Source organism: Protomyctophum parallelum (assembly GCF_964188405.1).
Source record: "Protomyctophum parallelum genome assembly, chromosome: 1".
In the NCBI taxonomy this organism is placed as follows: domain Eukaryota; kingdom Metazoa; phylum Chordata; class Actinopteri; order Myctophiformes; family Myctophidae; genus Protomyctophum; species Protomyctophum parallelum.
Genome location: NC_139697.1, coordinates 71,523,188 through 71,543,316, shown reverse-complemented (window position 1 = coordinate 71,543,316; position 20,129 = coordinate 71,523,188). Strand labels below are relative to the sequence as shown.

General features: G+C 43.1%; 1 protein-coding gene across 1 annotated transcript in view; it reads right to left on the bottom strand.

Moving 5' to 3' along the window:
* Positions 1-544: 544 nt before the first annotated feature.
* The window catches only part of gabrg2 (gamma-aminobutyric acid type A receptor subunit gamma2), a gene marked incomplete at its 3' end in the record, with an annotated part of 76,098 nt that continues 56,513 nt past the window's right edge, over positions 545-20,129 (bottom strand). Inside the window, exons 7-10 of the mRNA XM_083789077.1 lie at positions 14,027-14,179; positions 7,413-7,618; positions 4,039-4,062; positions 545-823 (exon numbers count right to left, since the gene is read on the bottom strand). Of these exons, the coding sequence (XP_083645203.1) occupies positions 545-823; positions 4,039-4,062; positions 7,413-7,618; positions 14,027-14,179 (662 nt within the window). The remainder of the gene's footprint in view (positions 824-4,038; positions 4,063-7,412; positions 7,619-14,026; positions 14,180-20,129) is intronic.

Sequence of the window (20,129 nt, the reverse complement as noted above, 5' to 3'; positions counted from 1 at the left end):
GATGACCAATTGTAATATCAGTAGGTTAGTGTCATCTCAGGAGAGGGACAATGCGATCATTGCTTGTAGACCTTCACTGTTCATAGATATCCTACAAAGCAATCAATGCTGCGCCCAGAGAACTGAGAGAAGAGAGAAGTATGTTTGAAAGGAAAGCATCCTTGTGTAACAGCAGGGAATCTGTTAAAGCCTATACTGTAGGCATGCAAAAATAATGGAACTTAGAGTTTGGCTATCCCTTAGCACAATCATTGTTTCACTAAACATCATCAGACGCCTTCATGCCAGTTAGTTATAATGCTACAACTTTTGCATTGTTGTTATTGTAAACACATAACTAATACTGGAGAGAGAGTAAAAGTCATGAATACAAATGTCATCATCCAGGAAAAAAAAAAGAAGAGAGAATGTCAAATCAAAACATTGTGGATTTCAATTGGTCTCCTCCTTGAAAATGTTTTTTTTTTTTTTTCCCCGCTGGAGCAGAGGATGGATGGGTGTAATGTGATGAACTGTATGATAAGGCTGGCTACACAACAGACCCTTAGAGATAGAGATATGAGACCCAGTAGACGAGGTTGAAGAGGCCAAATGCAGTGGGGAAGCCGATGCGCGCGTACGAGTCTATCTTTGCCACGCGAATGTGCAACCTGCCGTGCCGCCACGCTCCGGAGCGGCAGTCCTCGAAGCAGCAGAAGAAGCTGGTGCAGTCCTTTCCGTCCAGACACTCGTAGCCGTACTCCTCGTCCCTCTCCTGCATGTGTGAGGCGTTGTTCATCTGGATGGCGGTGGCCGAACGGGGACGAATGTCCACCGTGGGTGTCTGCTTTTTGAACAGGACAAAGAATTACGCAGTTAGCCGCCAGGAGTCACCACGAGCACTCCAACAGCATTGTGCAACACAACACCAAGGGACCTCATTTGTTTTATGTCAGTAGTCAGCGAAATGTAATGTGCACCTTCAACTTGCCAGCAGATCCTTTTGAAGGAAATGCCAGGGTAATACAAATGGGCCCATATCTCGCACCTGTGGTTGTAATTAGGGGTGTTTAGGCCTATACATTAGCTGACAATGGGTCAGTCCCTGTGGAACTCATGATGCAAATTACACCTTTGGGTAAACTCTGGGATAGAGCTGGTTTGCTGAGGCATCATAATTATTTTTCAGATTGATGATGCTAGTGCTGGGCAATTCCATTCCACTTTTAATGGTATTGACGCTATACTGTCGCTGTACAAAAACAATCAACATACAGTACTGTGAGATAAAATTGGCAAATGAAAGCATCAAGTCTTGTTGGTGTGTAATGACTCACTGAAATTACATAACTTAATTTATGTGTGGATGACATTGGGGGAGCTTCACTGGAAGAAATGCAGGACACATTGCACTTGGCTTATGATGCATCAGGAATCTAAGCTGAGAGATACGGAGTGTTTTGTTGGAAGATGTATATCGCATCTTTCCAGCCCACTCTTCCTCCTGCCACTTTAATGTGTTGAAATAAACTCCATTTCAAGCTGCGCTCACTGCTGGAGGGCACACATGCAGGCCTTCATTTATGAAAGACTCCCAAAATAGGACAGTGACATCAGCACGTCTTTGCCCTGTCACTTGAAAGGGCGACAATTAGGTATTCAAATAGTGAGTTTTCATCACGATTTATCTCAAAATGCCATGCCACCTTTGCGCAAATTGGAAGATTAACTGCTCAATCCCTCTTGGCAGCCGAAGTTTCCCTGCAGATAAACTCTGGCATTGACCTCAACGTTAAAAGATACAGTACATTGTGAGCTTGCAGACGTCAAAGGCCAACCTCCACAAATTTATCACCACTGCATATTTCACAGAACTGCTATTTGCTGTCACTTAAAAGCTTTTTCGTGTCTTGCTTTTCAAAGAGTATAGCCTACATAAAATAACCGCACAACTGTAAGAACATTATAGTCTACCAGGTGTATTTACATTGGGCACCGTAAAACATGCTTCATGCTGACTGACATTTATTGTTAGATACCGGTATATTTACTTGTCACTCACTCACAAATAGCGAAATGTTGTTAAGCATAATGTGGTAGACTAGTATCCACATGGACTGCCATTATACTGGTGGCTTCACATTTTGCCCAGCACTAGTGTACACAAGGGTGGCTGTCATCCCCTTGAAAACGATACATAACCATGGACAAAGTTTGTTTCGACAAACCCCCCCTCCCTTTTTCCTGAATCAACAGATAGCCTGTAGTTCGGCTAGTGCTGGAATGATTAGCACAGCAGGTTATGTGAGTCAGTTCTCAAAGGGGATTGGAAGGAAGCGTGGTGGAAGCTCAAGCAGAAGGAAGGAGCACAGACGGCATCCCGTCGTATGGCAGTGGTGGGGCCATGAAGGCCCCGGGGCCACAGGGGTTAGCAAAGAAAAATACAATACAGCACAGTGCCATCTGCAACTTTAACTGGCTGAAGGTAGACAACCTCATGGATGACCCAAATCAAGCATGCAGTTTATGCTTAGTTGCATGTCTGTGTCGCTCTGCAAAAACTGGACTTCTAGCTGCTAAAAGTGTCAATGTGATTCGTGACAATGAAAATAAATAACTAGATAAATTAAATGGTGTATCTAATGCGTTTGTTTATTGTTTGCCACGGAGTATATGGCTCAGCCTTCAGAATACTTGCCTAATATAGTAGGTTTAGCAACAAATTCACCTTTCACAAAAGTTACCTGCTGAAATAGGTGATTTGTGAATCATTATAAAGACTATTAAAATACAATCAAATATTCTTAGGTAAATCTTTAGCATTTATTTTTTATTTTATAAATCAAGTTTATGTAAATTAATCCTGGTGTATATACTGCCTCCTCCTGGCCAGCTGGGGCACCTGATGGAGGGGAAAGGAACTGGTTGGAACAACGTGTTCTTTCCACGTACGTCCAACCGGGGAAACTTCCCCCTATCAGGTGATAAGAAGCGGCTTGGACTCCTCATGCATAGGAGGAACCATGAGGTCAGTCCGTTGCTCTCCCCAGGTTGGCAGAGGGAGTGTAGCACCCATGATTACATTAGATGCTTGACACTGGGTGAAAAAATGGGTTGCAAAATCGTGGGATAAAAAGAAAAAAATATATATATCTTTGGTAAAATACTAGAGGTTATTTCCTCTCTACTTGCATTGCGTTAAATTTAGCTCCTCGCTGGCGCCCACCCACCTGGTGTGCATTTTCTGGGTATTTAGAGATTACGATGCGTTAATCCACTGAACGGACCCAAGCTCTAATTAGACTTAACACAGTGTCGGGGTTGTCTATTTCAGTCTGTTAAGGCTCTGCTGACTCTGTAGGAAGCGTCAGGGTTTAGAAGCCCAACAAATACGGTTATAGATTTACTGGCAGGAGATGGGAGGAAGAAGAAGAAGAAGAATCAGAAGAAGAAGAAGAAGAAGTAGAAGAAGAAGAAGAAGAAACTAGCTTGCCATAGTTACAATCGAGCGAAGTGTAAAGCCTGATTCATACTTCGCGACAGTATCGTACGCCGATAATATCAGTCCTACAAGCTCACAACACGTCAAGCATCCGACGCGTTGTGAGCTTGTAGATCTTCTATTCTCGGCATGCGATACCATCACGTGCGACAGAGCATAAATTAGGCTTGACACAGGACAGGACAGAGGGAGCCAGAATGCTGTCATACAGGCCCCTATAGGGCTGGTACAATAGATTTATCATGTACACACTGTACATGTGTGTGAATGGTTATATGAGATTCCAAACAAAACCACATTAAGTAGAGTCTACGTCTGGCTGGCTGGCTGCCTCCGCACTGTGCATGATCGAGCCCAGGTTTGGTGTTATTTCTTTGATTGTGCTACCCAGGAACTCAAGTGGGAGTACAATGACAATACAGGTAGTCAGAGACAGGATATATGCTTTAAGGAGAGGCAGTACTGGTCAAAGCAGTGAAGTGCTAGCGGCCCAAAGAGCCATAATGCAGCAAACACATGCAGTCAGTATAGGGTAAACTCAGACACAGGCAGTATACCTTTGACGAAAAGAGTCGGAGGAGCTTTTGTCCGGACAGGAAACAAAGAACATGTGGATTTCTTTTTTAAAGAGAGTACTGAAGTAAACAGACAGCTCAACAGAGATAATCAAACAAATACAGAAGAGCGACATGTACAGTAGGTTACAGTACACAGCAAAATCCTGAGTGTAAAAATGGACCATGGGGTTCATTTTAAAATGCTCGGAGTTAGAATAACACTCGGGTTTTGGCAGTGTACTATAAAAGAGACATACTTATTACACAACAGACAAGGGGGGAGATGCATAGTAGGCTACAACATACAGTATCACAGGTGGCGCGGTGAGTCTGAACCACGTAAGCCCTATTTAAAGTTTTCTAAAATATCCAATATACAAGCATTGCAACATGTGAGCTTGTAGAATGGCTAATTTTGAAATAAGGATAAGTAAATAAATTATAACAAAATAATAATGTACGACTGACACAAGAGAGATGAATTAAAGAGAGAGCATAATACAATGGTTAAATAGTGGCTGCAGTACATGGTTTATGAGTATTGTGGTACAATGTGGTAACGTTGGCACTTTAAACTGAGGTATGCATAAGTCTTATCTTATCTAAGCAATTGGAGAATGTTTCACATATTTAGTTTATTTTTATTCGTTTATTTTAATGTTCTTTATTAGCTGTATCGTGTGGTACACATCAAAAGATTGATCCGACAGTAAGCCCTGGAGCTCGGATATGTGTGTTATCAGATCTAGCGCATACATTTTCAGAGTGATTATAGATTATAGTGATTATAGATACAACAAAACACAACAGCTTTGAAATAGTGGACACTGTTAGTATCTCTATGAAATCTAAGAGAAGACACTTATATGGAACACAGCTTAAAGGAAATCAAAAGTAGTTTTTGTTCTTCTGCTTTATATTTAATGTCTTTTCTTTTTAGAGCATATATATTTTACAACTTTTCATAAAGATCAAAGCACATACGCACACCCTTGGCAAGCCGAGCCAGAACATCCCCTCTGAGATGGTAAACTGGAATTCCACCATTATTCATTCATTCATCCAGTTGCTTTAGAGACCGCGGCAGAACCTTAGTTACAGCGACGGAAAGTAGAGCGCTCCAGTTCGCCTCAATGTTAAATTAATGTTTCTGCTCTGACTGGATTGACAAAATGTTAGTTATGGTGCAGTCACTAATGCGCCCACTCGTGTTGTTTCATGCTTGTTATTTATTTATTCTCCCCCAAACTACTCTTTCTCCTCCTTCATGCTTTCACATAGAAAGTTATTTCAGACTATGTTTGGCTTCATGGGCTTCCATACAATTTTTAATGTAACTGTTTACAGTATACTTAATAGAGAGAGAAATAAAAAAATAATAACTAAATAACACTGGCCATAGACTTGGGTTTTATAGCAAGCTTTCGGTCATAGACCTTCTTCTTTGAGTGTGCGGAGATTGATTGTTCAAATGTTTTATACATAAAATTAACTGTAATATTTAACTTTTTGAAACGTTATACTGGTAGTCAATGGCGAGGCAAATATGGAGCTACGTTGAACGCCATTTTATGTGGACGATCTGCTATGAGAGGATAACTATGTGAAGATAGTCAGATAGTCAGAGGGACCAACTATAATCAGACGTCTGCCTCAATAACAGTGCACTGTAGACTAGCACCACAGTTCTCAAAGTGGGGTCTGTGACACATAGCCAGGGGGTCCACGAAATAATTCACTTGGAAAACATTACCCCCTCTAAGGGGTATCTGGGCCAAAAAATAAGGTTTGAGAAGCTCTAGTGGAAGACACTATGCCAGCGATTCTCAACCTGGGGCCCACTGGTGGGCCGTCAACATAAGTAAGCCGACATAATTAGCAAAACACTACGGTTTTGTAATATAAAAAACATTTTCATTAACCTTTCATTTACAAAAAGATCAATACAATAATCACGCTCTGAAAATACACGTGGCCCACACACCCCAATCAAATGGGTGGGCCTTTGCATGTTGGGGCCATGAAACTTTTGGAATTTTAAAGTGGGCCCTGATCCACTGCGTATAGAGGAAGCTGTGCTGTGTGAGATTCGAGGCTCCTGCAGTATGAGAGACTCACTCCTGTTATGGTATGTGACTAGATTACAGATGTGTGATGTGCTGTGACAGATGTGTTGCATAGATTAAGGACAGGTTGACTGATCCTCCAGCACCACTACCCCTGTGCGTGACATGAGGTTGTGACCTCTGGGGAGATGCTCCCTTAGGGAAACAGCAGCACAGGGTAAGAGATGTCCCGAAGGATTATCCTGATGTGCTCTATAATACACTAGGGGTGATTGGATGGGGCAGGGAAAGGAGATCTATAAATAACAAGTAAGGGCTAAACTAAAGGGCTAAAATCTTTGACCCTTCACCTACAGTATACTGGAGGACCTTGACCGAACAACAATCTTTGCATTCTCAACCCTTTTAACGTTCAGGAACCCCTCCCCCAGTTTGGTGTGCCACAGACCCCCATTTGATGAAATTCTTAAAATATCTAGGACCATATGATCTACAATCCCTGTTAATTTAACTCTGAGAGTGTACAGATGGATTGAATCAAATGGAAAGGTCTACTTCCGTATGTACGCTGGTTACTTACATTTGGTTTCAAACTACAGTATATGAATCATTTAACTCAGTGGGGACCCCTGGAATCCCCTCAAGCAGGCCCAGATAAACAATGGGACTAAGCACCAGGGCCCACAGCTTGCAGGGCCCTGTGCGAGACTATTTCAAAAATAGATACAGCTTCCGTCTAAACCGTATTCATAGGTCACCGATTTGCAACGCAACCCAGGAACCCCAGCTAGTGTTTTTGGTCGTCCAACAGTTTCTTAACCACTCGGTGGGAGGAGACTCAAGAATAGCAGATCCAGCGTCGGGGGAACAGCCTTATAACTCTATGGGAGCATCGCATGGGGATAGTGCTGGCGGTGCACTCACTGCCACTGAACGCACACGTGTTCATTCACTGGGCACGCAAGCGTGAAAAGTGTCGTTCTTGATTGTGTTATGCACACGCAAATCACTTGGCACACGTGCATGGGGCCTTTTGATTTGGTGTAGCGCCAGGGCCCTTGGATGGGTTGATTTGCCTCAAGGAAACCACATTGATACCCAGTTTTAGAAACTATAAAGTCATACTTAATATCGAAATAATGCCTTGAACTTCACCAAGCAGTTTCTTACTTTCTGCTGAACACAATAGCTGAAATCGACACTCTCCTGTGTAGCTTGCGTGAAGAACTTTCACGGTAAAAATAAATAAAAGGAAAAAGAACTAACGGTCACCCTTGCTTGTGTTTTGTGTTTTGGAAAGATGCTCACCGGATTTTTCTTCTTCTTGTCTTTTTTAGCGCTGGGCTTCCTGTTGCTGACGAAGTAGTGTAGCGTGCCGTACTCTATCAGCGCGGCGAAGACGAAGATGAAGCACACAGAGACAAACAGGTCCATGGCAGTCACATAGGACACTTTGGGGAGAGACTTCCTGGCGATGGTACTCAACGTGGTCATGGTCAGCACAGTGGTGATTCCTGGCAATGGGAGCATAGGTCAGTGAGAGGAAGAGACAACCCACAACACTCCAAATTAGGCTCAAAGGTACAAATGGAAACAAAGGATTAGCTAGCACACAGTAAATGTCCTTTTTCACATGGTATATTACCTCTGACGAGCAACCAAGTACCAACGGACGCGCGTCGGCCAGATTGGCCTTCCTCAGTCCATTGGTTGTTCGTCAGAGGTAATAAACCATGTGAAAAGAACATTTATTGTGTGCTGGCTATTCCTTTGGTTTCCAAACATACGGTACGTGTACAACAGTGATTCCCAAATGTTTTTAATTTCAAGGACCCTCAGTACTCAAGTGGAACCATAGAGACTCGTGAGTGTGATTCCATTTGCCTACTTTCAGAATTGCAGACCTCTGGTAGGAAATACACTACAAAGTCCTGAGTGTTCACATATCTCTGTAGAGAATTGTGCTGTGTCCTTTGTGTGGTATCAGAAGATAACGCAAACAAGAACAGCATTGTCTCATGAAAATGAAAGCCAAGAAGACCATGGATTATGTAGATTTGATCAATTGCCTAGATGTATGTATTATGAAACTGCTATGAACTGACATAGAGGACACAGATAATAAAGGGTTGTATAATCAGAGTTGTCCCAACATTTATGGGAAATAAGTTGCACTTTAAAGTGGTTAAAGTTGGGTAGAAACTGTAAAAAGATGTGTTTGTTTAAACATAAATCCTGTTATCCTTGGAAAAATATGTCACTGTAGAGCTTTGGATCTTAGGATCAAAGAAGCTGAAATCAAAATGTATTTGCAGAAATGACTTCTCAGATGGGGTTATAGCAAAGGGTGACATATGCCAGTTGCTGTAATTCAAACAGACAGATGCCACTGATTGCTGTGCCTTTAATGTAGGCTACTGGATTCACCACGGTATAAAATTTACGAAGATTTCTGTGAAAGAGACAAACAAGCGAAAGGCTCGCCTTGCGTATGAAGGTGGTTCATTCTCTTACAAAACTGTTTTGATAGAGTGAATTTGACTGCTTAAACCAAACAAAAAACAACTAGTGATGACTAGAGGACAAAGTATTTTCCCCTCAGGCTGCTCAATGACTTCCCTTCCACCCCTGCCCCCTAGTGACTTTAAACACCGGCAACATTGATGCACTAGTATGAACTATAACCCTGCACTTTATATTTATTTCCCTGCACGGTGTTGTCTTGTGTCTGTTGGTATTTGTGAAAAAATAATTGAATGCACTCATGTTAATGTCAAAGCAAATTCCTATGTGTGTATACACAATGGCAAATATAGGTATCTGAATCAGAATAGAAGCACACACACACATACAGTACATTACAACACATGACATTACATCTGCTTTCGTCAATACTTTACTCGATCTGGTTAAATTAAACACCAGTAGCTTATTTTCATGACAAAGTTTCTCATTTAACGCTTAAATAATTCAGATATTTTTGTTATCTAAACTATTGTATTTACCGGTATGTTTTACCTTTATGGAACCGTAACGGGGAATCGATAAGAACCGGAATCGGCGAGCAGAATCAGAACCGGAATCGGAATCACCAACATCCTAATTACAATTACAATTTCACCCTAATTACCCATCCCTAATTACAAAGCACATGAGTGAATTGGCCCACATGCAATATTACAATATTACACAATCGGGTGTGCTTTAACGCCATTAAGGCACGCCTGCGATGCTGCAGGAAAGGCAGCGCAGAAGTCCTGCTGTATAATTGCAGACACTTGGTAGTCAGACAGCGTGCCACTTAAACCATATAGCCATCAGCTGGGTGACCCACTGTTGGGCTGAGCTCATGATCCATATACCATAGTTTCACGATCTGCCGACACCGACTGTATGCACCATCTGGTGCTCTCTCTCTCTCTCTCTCTCTCTGATGATGTGGATGGAGGTGGGGGGTTAGGGGCACACGACGCTGAACCCAGTTTAACAAGAACAAGATTACTTCTGACATTGGAAGTGCCCCCCCCCCCCCAACGCACGCACGCACACACACACACACACACACACACGCGCGCACACACACGCACATGCACGCGCGCACGCGCAAGCAAGCAGACACACACACACAAGCAAGCAGACCACTCAACCCATCAACCACCCAGCCAGCTAGCCTAATAGGCCACAGGGGGGGAGTTTTCTGCAGTCTGTGATTTGTGTCTGTTTCTCACGTGGAACGAGAAACAGGGTTCAAGTTTAATATTGCAATGTTCTGAGCCATTTTGATATTTTGCCGGATGGCATTGAAGGATTACGAACTATGTCATCGCCATTAATCCCCCCCCCCCACTCCCCAAAACCCACAGCTTGCATTCACCTCTCCTGTTATCTTTGCAGGGGGAAATTAAGACATTTTGACTCTGAGCCAATATCCACTGGGCAATTAACAACGCGGTCGTGTTTATGCGGATTCATGTGAAGAGCGGCAGCGAAACGTGTAATAATCCAGCCTGCAACAGAGACAAAAACAAAGCAGCCTATTTTTAGAGAAACTAATAACGAAAGGAATGATTGCGGTATAAGGCTGCACAAAGCCTCCTGCCCAATATAAACTCTAAAAAAAACGATGTGGTTGGATTTCAGAGCCCATGGATCGCTTTAACATTCAGCCATGTTCACTAATGATCACACGGCGAAGACAGGAGGTCAGGGTTTAGAGCCTTAGGGGGAGGTGGTGGTGGGGGGGGGGGGGCAGCAGCTGACAAAGGGATATGCACCGGCGCCGTGTATGATCTCCACTCTTTACATCCTCTGAGGATGCCCCACAGTCGGGATAACCAAGGGCAAGTTCAAAAGCTGATGAGTCTTCCTCTAAATTCAGCCTGTCCGCTCTCAACTTTTTTCCGTGTTTGTCTTTTCTTCCCTTCGGCGGAGGAGCGGCCACCTGCATTATTATTACGCTGAGGCGGCATCTTTGCATCTCTTCCCCCTCTGCATTGCATAATTAATGTCTCATTAGGACATGCATAAAAACATATGTGCCGGGATAGGCCCTTCTAATCAGGACTAGATTCCTGAGCAGATGCCCCTGGTCTCTGAGGAGCTGCATGGGGCAGGGCGAGGAGACCATTACAGGATCTATGAACTTATGAAGGAGTGAAAACGATCTGGGCTATGCAGTTTCTTAGCATACTTTTCTTAAAAGGATCCCTGGCTAATAAACCTTGTATGCATCATACTTGCCCTCTACTGTATAACTAAACATTTTAATTAAAAATACCTTAAATATTTTATTGTTTTAGAATTAGTTAATCTTTCACTCAATGGGGACAACTCCCGTCGCAGGTTTATGATGTCATTTGTGCATGTGTGGTCCAGCCCATTGGATTGTGCTGAAATATGTTAATACAAAGTATTTAAAATATTGCTTTGATGCTCATATTAACCTTACATAGATTTGTGTTTTTGCTCAACTCATTCAGTGCCACATGACGCCTATGGACGCCTATCCTGTGACGCCCTCGTTGCCATGGGCGCCTTTTTGAAAAAATAAATAAAAAACTTCATCCAGATTTCGAAAATTCCTCTAATCTGGTGTTCAGGTGATGATACATGCACATGATTACATGCACAATTTTATTACAAATTCTTTCTTTTATTTATAATGGACTTCGGTGGCAACGAGGGCCAAAACTGGTATCCACCTGTGGCACTGGATGAGTTTTAACTCATATTAATTTAGGAATATAGGAAGTATTACATTGTTTTTTTAATTAAAATACATTCCATACAGTCCATATAGGGCTGGACCACTCAGACAAATGACATCATTGACTTGTGAATACATTTAAGGTATTTTTCATTTCAAAGTATAATGTATTAAGTTAACTCATGAACTAAAAACATAAATAATATCACTTCAATAAGGGACACGTGTTTTAGTTTGCAAAAATGAGGGACAATTTCTTATTTCAAGGGATGGTTGGCAACCCGATTTGCGAACCTTTCTGTTTTGAATTGAATCCTGCGTCATGGACATAAAAGTTATGGATTGCAGAACTGCAGCTTTAATGAATTTAGAGATCAAGGGGTGGAGAGTAATTAAGGACAGGACTGACTGCTAATGAACTTCATTGGTATGACTGCAGCATATGTGTGTTTGGGCTAGGTTGACTGATTATGAAAATGAATCCAAGCATAGACTTTCTTTTTCTCTCACAGGCTCACTGAGCAATTACACAAAGCAAAGGGATTAAAAAAGGAGACGGCATTCATGCCTCTCGCATTGTAATTTTGTAAACGAAGCAGTTCTCTGCTGTGTACATAAAGTATGCTACCAAATTAAGTTTGGACTAGTTCAGAAACAACACACGACTTCTGAGAATACATATTTGCAACTATTTACATATTAATACTGAAAGAACAACCGCAATTGCCCAAATTCCAAAATATTATAAACTATTTATATTCAATAGTTTGTTCTCTTTTCTGGAATACTTTTTCTTGCTGCATTTTCACTCTTAGAAAAGTAAGCTAAAGCCTTTGTGAAGAGTGTACAAGTCCCTCTTCTGAGTTAAATTAATTTATCTGCATGGTAAAACTATCTAACACAACTGGAATGGTTGTATTTGGTGCTCTTCTATTGACATAAAGTTAGATCATGTGGTACTGTCAACAAGCAGTGTCTCCTCTGAGCGAGCAGGGGCCTGTTTCACGAAACTTGGATTAACTAATCCAGGATTTAGGCCAAAGCCAGGCTTTTTAAATCCTGATCTTTACAGCCTGGTTTATTCCGTTCCACTAAAGCCAAGCGAGGCTCAGAATTGGCGGATTTGGCGAGCCGGGATCAGCAAGCCTGGCTTAATAGACAGTCTGGCTTTTTGTCTCTAGACCCATTATGTGGATCACAGATTTACTGATCCTTCTTCTTCATGGGGTATTAAGGCAGTTTGCATCCTTAATAGTTGCATTACAGCTCCCTTCTGTATATCTCATTATCTTTACTAATCTATTCAAGACTTACTGATACAAGGACTTCTAAAATAAATACTGCTGCTGTAATTAAAGAGAGAACATACTCTCAATAGTGAATAGTGGATAGACTGAATGATTAACTACCCCAAAAATATAGTTTACATTTTACCACTACTATTAACTTAAAACACAATTCTTAATATTGTAAGCATAATGATATTGTCGCATTGTGATATTTGGCCATAACTCCCTCCTCTGAGGGAGCTACCTTTGGGGAAGGGGGTTGTTGTCCAGACAGGGGCCAGACTGGTGAGGGTCATGGGTTCATGTAGCATGCCAAAGTTTGTGCTATTGCCATTGAGAATGCATTGGGCGTTTAGTTAAATAACTCAGAAACTACAAAACATTTCAAAGTAAAAAGTTCCAGCATGTGTCTCCACAGTAAGCTGAATTTTACAAAGTGTGAATGGAGTTTCTAGGTGAAAGTGATTTTTTTTAAGTGCCACTATCTGCCTATAAATGTCTTAAATTTGAAAACACTATATTTCTAAAACTATGAAACATTTCAAAGATTCCTTTTCAGGCACACATGTCCACCGTAGGATGACCCTAAATAGGTTTGAATGGGGTTTCTAGGTGTAAGTATGTAGGACTAGTAGTGGGTGAAACGTTACAATGGTAATATGTTGTAAAACAATGAGTAATGGTAATATTTAGTGATTGTCACTTTTACAAAAAAAAATTATAATAATATAATATAGCCTAATATAATATAATATAATAATTCTTCTTAACCGTGCACTTGCACGACAGCAAACCTATTCATGGGGAACATTCACCAAAAGCAGCTGATCTACAAGCTCACAAGCTGTCATGATGTTGTGCAGCCTATATATTTTGGTTATTTGATTTTATATAGTGCTTAAATTAGTCCTTTAATGCAGACCGATACAAATAAGGCAACATAAACCCATAATAATTGAATAAATCTGGAAAACATCATTGGTTTGTGATCAGTTTGACTGCTTAATGAACAGTAAAGACATCAGGATTAGCCTGGTCCGGAGCAGGCTAAGTCCAAAGCATTAGTTTCCATGGTAACTAATGTAGCATCACTTTCATGAAACCGAATCAAGCCTCAACATATCCAGGTTAACTGGTTAAGTTAATCTGGCAAGATCAACCAGCTTTCATGAAACCGGTTAATCACTGATCCAGGATATATTAAGCCAGGATATGTGTTAAAGCCCATCTTAATCTCTAATCCAAGTTTCGTGGAACGGGCCCCAGGTGTGCTCTATTGGCTCAGTGGTAAAAAAAAACAACAACAAAGATAAGTAAGGGGGGACCCATGCTCGAATCCCGGCCCGGTAGTACATGAAAGTTACCTGGTGCAGCTTTAACAGGAAATGGGAGTATGACCCACCTTGATGAGACTCTTATGAACGTACCTAATGATGTCCTGGCAGGCACAGCGTCTTTGTTGATCCAGAAGGATACCCAGGAGAGAACCACGATGAGGGTGCAAGGGATATAGGTCTGGATGGTGAAGTAGCCCATCCTTCTGCTCAGGTCGAAGAACACCGTCAGCACTACATAGTCTCCTGCACGCATGGAAAGAAAGGGGACAGGATATTACATAACAGAGGGGATCATGAGTAGATACTATATGTCTGTGGATATCTACACAATATTATAATATTGTGGATTGATTGATTGATTGTAAGGATAGCTTCCCCTGGCCCAACACAGGTGGGTATGATCACATGTAACATTTGAAGAGAATGCATAACTGAGTCACACTTATTTTGGAGCTAGCGCTTTATTTTATTTTATTTTTCTAAAATGTTTATCCCACGATGGTGCAAATTGCCTAAGCTGTAATCCTCATAGGCACTATACTGCCATGCTTTCCTTTGATTCATGAGGAGTGAGCAGGCCGCTTCTTATCAACTGACAGGGGGAACGTGATAAGAAAAAACGTGAAAACGTAAGCGGCATAAGCTGTGAATATTCCACCTTTGAGGGGACAGACACAAAAAATGTGAAAGTGTAAAAAATGAAGCTAAAAAAAGTTAAATTAAAAACTTGTCATTCCAAGACTGTATCCCTCGACAAGTCTATCTCTTGTTCAGGGGGGCAGTCAGCCAGATATTTCGTGAAGCCTCATTTGAAATCGGTAGTTCATATAATGGCCTGTTGTGGCGCTGGACTGGACCCAAAAAGCCCCATAGCTCCATAGAGGCCCATGTATTTTGGCCCAACTTCACCTAGACTGTATTACCTTAATAAACATGGTCATGAATACTTTCTTCTTCCAGTCACTAGTTTAAAGTCTCATTTCTAATGTCATAATATTCTTTTTGGAAAATTATGGTCCCATTAATTAAAAAAATGACCATAAAGTCGCGTATGTTCTGAGGGGCGTGGCTACCGTTACAGTCTATGATCGGGATTCCCCTCCCACTCAAGAGTCTTCTCCTCCCACTCGAGTCAAAATAAAAACCAACGGAGAAGAAGGGGGGAAGTCCCGCCTCGTTGTCTGGGCAGCCAATGACCAGCTGGTACAAAACGGAGCCAGCCAATGGCCAGCTGGTACCAAAAGATGGCGACTTACATCAGGAATTAGCATATCATTACAGGCTTCATTTTACGTTCATGTTAGACCCGGGGAACGCTTTGTCCATATTTTTTACAGTCTATGCTCTTGTTGCAGCCAGCTCTCACAGGATATTTAAGTGTTCAGCGACAATTTAACGCCGGATTTGTGCACCCCCTTAGGAGTACAAATTCTTAACGCCATTTCAGTTGTCAACTGTGCCGCTTTTCCTGTGTTGTGTTCTGTGCCATTCAAATAGTTGGTGTGTCGTGTGTGTAATGAGAATGAGAAGCCCTGGAGTGCAGGCAAAAAGCTGCTGTCCTGGCAGTAGTTAGCAGGCCATTAACAGCAGCACACACACACACACGCTCGCACACGCACACGCACACACACACAGGTGATCTGGCAGCTAGTACTGTGATGTTGGATTTTGGGACAACTGCAAGGACCTGTCTGTCTGTCTGTGGCCTGCAGCACACTGTTGTCTGCTAATTGATTAACATGAGTCAGCGGTGTCGCACCCTCGATCCTGCCCTTCTGCTATACGGCTCTGTAGCCTGCAGTGTCCACACTATCTGTCCACACTGTGTGTGTGTGTGTGTGTGTGCGCGTGTGTGCGTGTGTGCGTGTGTTGGGCTCCTTAGCGGCTGTGAAAATAACAGCTGTTGTCCGTTAATAACGAACAGTGCTGAGTAATTTGGCAACTTGGTGAAGAGAAGGCCAAACACATGCTGTGCGGTTTGCTGTAAAACACCAAACATCTGTGTGTTTGTTTAATCACTTTCAACCTGGCAATATTTTTTGGGGCATTTCAAAAGTTACGAAAATAGACGATCTACCAGCTCAGCTTGTAGATGGGCTGTTTTTGAGCGGTTCCTCCGCTCCATTACGCAGCTATGTGTGTCCCTATACGCGTCCCAGTGTCCGTATACGTCCGTACGTCCGTCCGAGCACGGAAAGCTGCAACATGGTGACCCCGGAGACCCCCACAGGGTAACTCCGAGTGCAAGTGTGTCGGGTGAGTGGCAAGAAGGCGGTTTCAAAAAGGGCCTTTGGGTCCACTTGTCATCTTATAATGGCGGCAGTGGCTCAGGGGTAGGGTGACCGGATGGGAACCGCCAGGTTAGTTCAAACCCGGGCTCCCCAGAGTTAGTGTTAGTGGTTTCCCCCGGCATCGGTGTGTGAATGTAATGCCCAATCTCTGTAAAGTGCCTTGGATAAAGGCGCTACATGAATGCACCATTTACCAGGGCTCACTGCAAATTGATAGAAAGTTATTACCTTAATCCCATAATGAAACAACTCTATCCTGAGGGTTGAATTGTTTGGTGAGACTCATACTGAAGCCACATAGCACTAGCCAGGCTAATAACCCAGACCCAAATCACACTGTCGTGTGCAGGCAATTTTCTTTGCCAACGGCTGATTCGGTCTGGCTCATTAGCCAGGCTAACATAGCACAGGATATGCTATGGCCTTTGAGACTCATACTGAAGCCATAGATCAGGATATGCTATGGCCTTTGGCTTTGCACAGGATATGCTATGGCCTTTGAGACTCATACTGAATAGAGGCCATAGCACAGGATATGCTATGGCCTTTTGAGACTCATACTGAATAGAGGCCATAGCACAGGATATGCTATGGCCTTTGAGACTCATACTGAATAGAGGCCATAGCACAGGATATGCTATGGCCTTTGCAGTCACCAGATATCAATCATCAGAATGTGTGGACATGGACCAGTTCATGATCCATCCCAGCATGCACCTCAGTTCACCACAGTGCTGATGCTATCATTAGTTGGCCTAAGTGCACCAGGGACACTGGAATAACTGTTCATAACCCTTTGTGTGCTTTCTGCTGAGGCAGGCAGGTGTGCCGTAGATAGCAGTAGAAATGAAGCCATGCTCATATAGTGCACATCCGCCCCCACCCCTTATGTTTATTATTTTTTTGTTTTTTTTATTAACATTACATTAACGGGAGCCTGGAAGTTCCCCAGCCAAACACCCACTGACAGCTGAGAAACTGCCAGTTAATACACTTACTTCCGCTCTCTCAGCAGTTTGAAAGCCGGGTCGCCTCCTTCTCTTTATGCTTACAGTCTAAATGATGGGATTTCGACCACAGCGGCTGGCTTACTGCAGGCCGTTGTGTACGGTAAAGGCACTCCGGCCAAGCGTCCGGTAGTTTGTTTGCCAGTTTCATTATGGCTTGGCAGACCTTGCCAGGTAGAGAGAGAGAGAGGGTGTGTGTGTGTGTGTGTGGGGGGGGATTTATCGACCTGCGCCTTCTTGGCAGACCAAAGTGTATCAGTATCAGTAAGTCCGCCATTACTGCTATGCGCTAATGTACCAGTTTTGTTAATGACTTCCTGATTCCCCACTCAAAAACAAAATGGTTTCCACTCTACTATTGTCTGTTTAAAACTTGGGCCATATAGTTCCGGGCTCCATTTACTCGCGCACAAAACGCAGTCCAAATGTAATCAGCAGGCTGCAAATGCATATCAAATTACACCTGTGTGTGCAGAGGACTGATTGCACCGTATCGATTTGAATATGCATTTTTAATACTGGGGTGCAGTGTCAGCGAGGGAAAGTATTAGGGGAGCGGACCGAAATTGGTTCTCGTCGCTGTGTGAAATTTGTGTTTTAAAAGGTATTTACAGTTTACACGCCTCACCGAGTAATGGAATAAGGTTTCATGTTCTTTCAATCACATTAGCTTCTGTGTGTTTGTGTGACTGTGTGAGTGTTGTCTAAGTGTCTGTATTGTCCAGTCCACACACCACAGCAATCATAACACCGGCATGATGTGTTTTTATGCCTGTTATGCATTATGTGTTGCTTGGATGCACCTACAGTACATCTGCGGGTGGGTGTCACAGCAACACTGGACAGCAGAAGGTAAATGTGTCAATACCAACGTGCACGTTCACCTGTCGTACACCATACTCTCACTCATGCAGCTACTGTACATACATGAAAGATGTCTGGGGAATGTGTTTGACGTGCCTTCCGTGCGTGTGCGCAAGGATGAGAAGACCCATACGTGGCTGCAGCCGGCCCTTTGTATATCTAAGAGCCCTGTGCTTTGGCGCCTGCTTTTCGCAGTCCTAAAGCTACCACACTCCTTCTCTGTCAGAGCAGACAGATAGTGTAACAAATGGGCACAGGATGGAAGTGAGAGAGAGAGAGAGAGAGAGTCTGCATTATATTTAAATGTTTGTGGTTCTGTTTTATGGCGGGGCCTAAAGTTGATCAAACTCTTGACTTTCGACTTAGGCTTAACTTGGTCCTGAGAGAACAGAGAACCAACAGAGTGTGGTGGTTAATTACAATATATTGACCCAAGTATATGAACTATGAAGAATGAAACCCTTAGACAGACTTAGACAGGAAAACAATTAACCCATTCTGAACGGGAACCCATTTTGGTGTTAGCATCATGTTATGCTCGGTGGCGCGCTACGAGCTTGTAGGTCTGCTATTTTTGAAGAATCGAAGAACGACTGACATTTTTTAGAATCTGATCTCAGGTCAGAATGGGTTCATCAGACTAGTGTGTGTCCAGTGGAAACCTTGTATGAATCTGATCTCAGGTCAGAATGGAGTGGGTTTTCCCTTCATACTTCATTCCTCCTCATATCCCTTTTGCACAAGTTGAAAATATTCTAATCCCATTACGCTATTGCAGTAATTTCATTGCATTCAGCCTGATCTATGCGTCCCTGTTTACCACGCGGCGATGGAAAATGCTGATGGCTGCGGTGTGAGAAATCAGCCGTGCAAAGCAATGGCTTCACAAAGCCCACAGCATGAGGCACGGCTTATATTAAGATATTGTTTGGAGTAGTTTTATCAGCATCACACATTTTCCCATAGAGGGCGATTTACCACGTACAGCTAGCAGATGTAATCTCCTCCTCTCCCCTTCTTAAGTGTTCCGGAACGCAATAATAACCTGATGCGGGGTGGGTGATCATTCATCAGCCTACTGGTGTCTGGCGGGTGTTAAATCTCCACAGGGAGAGCACGCCCAGGTGAAGTGCTTATAGCGACTGAACTGGAAGACATGCATCCTACCCCAGTTACCCCACTAGCACGAAGAGCTGTCCAAATAACCATTTTTTGCATAAATACATTCTAAGAAGTAAGATATTATGTTTACATTTGAGAAATAAGCCTCAATGTTATTTGCTGAAACAAGAACCGTGTATAACCTGATTGGCGATGGCTTTATGGGTTATGTGGTGAACTGATGGGGGAGAGATGAAGGATTGGTGTCACACGAGGATACCATTGTGCAAGCAGCCAAGCTGTAAATTGTCGCGAATGGAGGGAGGGAGAGAGAGAGAGAGAGAGAGAGAGAGAGAGAGAGAGAGAGAGAGAGAGAGAGAGAGAGAGAGAGAGAGAGAGAGAGAGAGAGAGGGAGAGAGGGAGAGAGAGGGGGAGAGAGAGAGGGAGAGGGAGAGGGAGAGGGAGAGGGAGAGGGACAGAGCTGAGGCACATGTTAGCGATGGTTCTCGGATGGTGGTGGAGGAGCAGCAGACACTTGTGTCATGAGCTGCTGACATACTATCCTGCTGCTGTCAGGGTTCATATGAGACGTGACAGTGGGCACTACTGCATGTGACAAATGAGTGTGTGTATAATATACTGTATACTGTAATGCGTGTAGGTACAGTATAGGCTGTGTGTGTGTGTGTGTGTGTGTGTGTGTGTGTGTGTGTGTGTGTGTGTGTGTGTGTGTGTGTGTGTGTGTGTGTGTGTGTGTGTGTGTGTGTGTGTGTGTGTGTGTGTGTGTGTGTGTGTGTGTGCGTGCGTGCGTGCGTGCGTGCGTGCGTGCGTGCGTGCGTGCGTGCGTGCTGTGTAGTCAGCGGGAAACTCTGGTAATGACCACGGTTGCACGCTATGGCAACTTTTCAGGAACAGCTTACAAGAGTCCGA